At 59.6% G+C, this 4,088-nt stretch overlaps 1 protein-coding gene across 1 annotated transcript in view; it reads right to left on the reverse strand.

Moving 5' to 3' along the window:
• Positions 1-4,088, reverse strand: part of DLGAP2 (DLG associated protein 2) — a 246,057-nt gene that overhangs the window by 39,630 nt on the left and 202,339 nt on the right. The window contains exon 5 of the mRNA XM_011378432.2: positions 1,850-1,983. Within this exon, the coding sequence (XP_011376734.1) occupies positions 1,850-1,983 (134 nt within the window). The remainder of the gene's footprint in view (positions 1-1,849; positions 1,984-4,088) is intronic.

Genomic DNA, 4,088 nt, shown 5'->3' on the forward strand with positions numbered 1-4,088 from the left:
TGGGGCGTCTGCTCTCGTCATCTTGTGTGGAGACGTGACTGCTGGGCCTGAAGACAGCAAACGGGTGGCCAGTCCCAGCGGGGGACACCGCACAGAGGGTGGCGGTTGGGGCGTCTGCTCTCATCATCTTGTGTGGAGACGTGACTGCTGGGCCTGGAGCAGCCACTGGTGTCTGGGTTGACCGGCCGGCCAGGCCAGGCCAGCAGCGGGCGTGGGTCAGAGCGGCCCTCACGCCATCTGGGCAGGGGTGGGTCCAGTAACCTGGCCTGAGTCCCCGACAAGCAACTCACATTCAGGAGAAGCCTCCCGGGCAGGACCGAGCGGACGCTGCTAGCCAGGCTGGCCGACATGCACGTGTTCCAGTAAGGATGGACGGGTCGGCCAGTTGGCCACACAGCACGCTACGTCGCATGTTCACCGAGAATGTCACCACTGCCCAGTTGGCTGGCACAAGCTACCCGCTGAGTGGTGACCATGAGCCAGGGTGCCGGGCACAGCAGGGAGGGCAGCCTCACCCTCCCATGGGCCTCACGATGCCACGCAGGCGGCTTCACTCATCTGCGTGGACCGCGGGGTCCCTCTGTCCTTCAGACACACGAGGCCCTGGGCTCTGGGGACGTGGCCATGGGCCCCACACAGCTGCCCCGCACCCCACATCCCGCGACACACCCGGCACATCCTGCTTCCTCCTCCAGGCTCACTCCGGTCTAGGCACGCGGGCTCTGTGCCCCCCATCCCTCCAAGCCTGTTCTCGCCCTGGGTCACAGGTCAATCCGCATGAGCCCTGGAGACGGAGCGCGGATGTACTGTCCATCTCTGCAGCTCTGACGCACGCCCAGTTGTAATTCCACTCACGGCCAAAAAGTCTAAAGAAGCCGCTGAGGATGAATTTATTACTATGGCGACTTTGTGATACAAGGATAATTTGTTTTAAAATGCCACGTTATTAGTGGAAAAATAGTACTTACAGGTGACAAGACATCTTAGAAAACAATGAGATTGACTTTCAATATCTTTTCTTATTTTAACACTAATATATGCTTTTGAAAAAAAATAAAAAATATTCAAGAGAAAATGAAATTCAGCCACAAATCCAGCACCCAGAAATAGCCGTCATTAACATTTGGGTGCCTTCCTGTATTCGTTTTCCATTGCTGTGCGTGATGGTTAATTGCATGTGTCAACGTGGCTAGACAACGGTACCGAGATGTTTGGCTGAATCGCTGTCTAGGGCAGGGGTCCCCAACCCCCGGGAGTGGACAGGTACCCTCTGTGGCCTGTCAGAAACCGGGCCGCACAGGAGGAGGTGAGCGGTGGGCGGGCGAGTGAAGCTCCATCTGCACCTGCAGCCGCCCCCAGCGCCGGCACCACCGCCTCGGCTCCGCCTCAGGTCATCAGGCCTTAGATGCTCACGGGAGCACCCGTCCCGTGTCACAGAGGCTGCCCCAGACGGTGCGGGGAAGGTGTCCTTTCGGACGAACGCCGGTCTGCGCGCACATCGGCAGGCTTTCAGCGAGGCAGATTTCCTCCATGGTGGGGGTGGGCCCCATCTCATCAGCTGAAGGTCTCCTTGAGGAACAGCAATCCCACTACACGCTGCCTCGACTCGGGCTGCAGCCCCAACTCCTCCCCGGACCTCGAGCCCGCAGGACTGGCACTCAGCCCGCACACGTGCGTGCCCGTTCCTAAAGACACACCTCTGTCAGGTGTGTCCACGAGATTCATCTTCGACTGTGCAAAGACTCAGCGCCCTGAAGCTGTGATCAGATGCGCACGCGTGTGCACATACGCGCGCACACGTGTGCCCTATTTCTCTGGGGAACCCTGACTACACACGCGTGACGGCGACCACAAGCTCAGTTGCTTCGCGAGCTGCTCCAGCCGCTCGCGCTGGAGCTGCAGGTCCCGCGTCTGGCCCGGCCGTGGACGGGCATCCAGGCGCCAGCGGGCCGAGCTTGCGCCCCGCCCACAGTCACTCAGGTGCTGGCACAACGCGGCTGCTTGTGGGGACAGGACGGAGGCCCCCTTTCCTCGCTGGCTGTCAGCCAGGCCCTCTCGACTCCCGGAGGCCCCTTCAAGTCCTTGCCACCGGACTCTCCATCTTCGAGGCAGGAGTCACCAGCAAACCCTCCCGCATCACCTCGGCTTCTCCTGCCACCGGCCGGGGCCAACTCTGCTCCCCCGGCTTGTGTGACTAGGTCAGGGCCCGGTCCTGACCACTTGCCACGCGAGGCGCAGCATGGAGGTGGGGGGAGGGGGGTCGCACCACAACTCCTGGGCCCGTCCGCTCCTGAGGGGAGGGGACCGCCAGGACAGGGCCCTGGGGGCCAGCTCCGTTCTGCCCGCCTCGTGCCCTCCCAGACTCTGCCGTGGAGACTGGGGCGCGGGCTCGTGCTGCAGCCTGCTCTACAGACGCAGCAAAGCAGCCGCCCTCACGCGAGGCCAGAGTCCCTGAGTGAGTGTTTCGTTTCTCCGTTAATAAATACTTAGTGTTTCTAATTCTTTTCTACAAATAACAGGGGAGGAGCAGAAACTCTCCTAGGGCTTTAATATTTTTTTTAGTTAAATTTTTTGTTGAAATCTTTTTCCTTGGGATTCCGCAAGTGGAATTAAATGTTTTCGATATGTATTGCTGAATTTCTCGATTAGAGATTTTAAAAGCATTTTTATTCTAATGAAAATGGTCACTTCCAAAGCAATTTAATATAACTTCACTTTTTTTCTAAGAGTGGTTTCTGCAACTTTTAATTAGTTATTTAGTTTAGGCGCCTATTTAATCTCTGAGTTAGGGATCTATTTATTCGTGTAATTACTTCGCAATGATCGTGTTTACATATCAGTCCTGAACACGTACTTACTGGATGACATGTCGATAAAGGGGCCCAGACGTTAGCGTCACGCTCCGAGGAGACGTGGATCCCGCACACCGGGCCGTCCTCGCCGCGTTGGGGACGCCCACACGTGACGTGACTTGTGAAACTCGTGAAAGTCGCTGCTGCTTCCGGTTTAGTGTTGGCTCCATTTTCTTTAACGTTGTCTCAGATCTTCCAGCTCTGCTCCCGCCACCTCCTGGTTCTGATCCGCATCAGAGAACCTGCCCGGTGGGCAGAGGAGCATTCAGAGGGCCCACCATGCGGCCACTGCCAGCCACCTGGAAGTCTGTGTCGAAAGAACGGTGACCCTCAACACTCATCCCTGAGCAGGTGTGACGCTCCGTCCGTCCGTCCGTCCGTCCGTCCAGCCCTCAGTGCTCCGCCAACAGCCCCGATGACGCCCGCGGTCACGTGGTGAGACGGCTGTGGCAGGGGCACAGACAGGCCCGGCGGGAGGGGACACCACACCATGACCGTGAGCGTCGGCCCGATGGCTCGGCTTCTAGGAAAGTGAGACCTCATGTCATCAGAGCTGGGAAAAACGGAAAACTGACAACATTTTCCCTGAGTCTCTGAATCTACTTCCAAATGCCGGGAGCGAGAGGGGCCGGCATTTCAGAGCTTAGTGCAAAGCGTGTGTGAAAACGGGGAAGGGAGGGAGTCGGCAGCGGCCGGATGTGCCCCGGAAGCCTCTCCCTCTCCACCTAATTCACGCCACCCCGATCACAGCGAGTGCGATGTGAACGCGCAGCAGCCAGAAGCAGGGTGGCCGGGGGCGCGGTGCGGCCGAAGACGTGCTCAGGGCGTCCTTGTCCCAGAGCGTCCGTCCGTACTGAGTCAGCGCCCGGCTGGAGGAGAGGGACCTGACGTGCAGACCGAAGGGAGCGGAAGGGCGAGGCCAACCGCGAAGCTGCGAAGTTACGAGTGACACGGCGGAAAAGCGAGAGCCCGGGCCGCCAGCGGGGCGCGGACCCAGCTTCCCGACACCCCCGCACGACAGGCCACGGGGCCGCGTGCCCGTCCGCAGGGTCGTCCGTGAGCTGTGCTCCTGGAGCTGAACAGGCTCCGGACAGGAGTGGACCGGCGCCGGGCTCCGCAGAGGGACTGGCCTTCGGGACGAGGCCACCCCGTCCAGCAGGAGTCTCAAGCCGCTCTTCAGAAGTGTGACTGTCTGTGGGGGTGTCCGGCCACATGCTCAGGGACACGAGGAAGACG

Source organism: Pteropus vampyrus, unplaced genomic scaffold (assembly GCF_000151845.1).
Source record: "Pteropus vampyrus isolate Shadow unplaced genomic scaffold, Pvam_2.0 Scaffold338, whole genome shotgun sequence".
NCBI classification, from domain to species: Eukaryota; Metazoa; Chordata; class Mammalia; order Chiroptera; family Pteropodidae; genus Pteropus; species Pteropus vampyrus.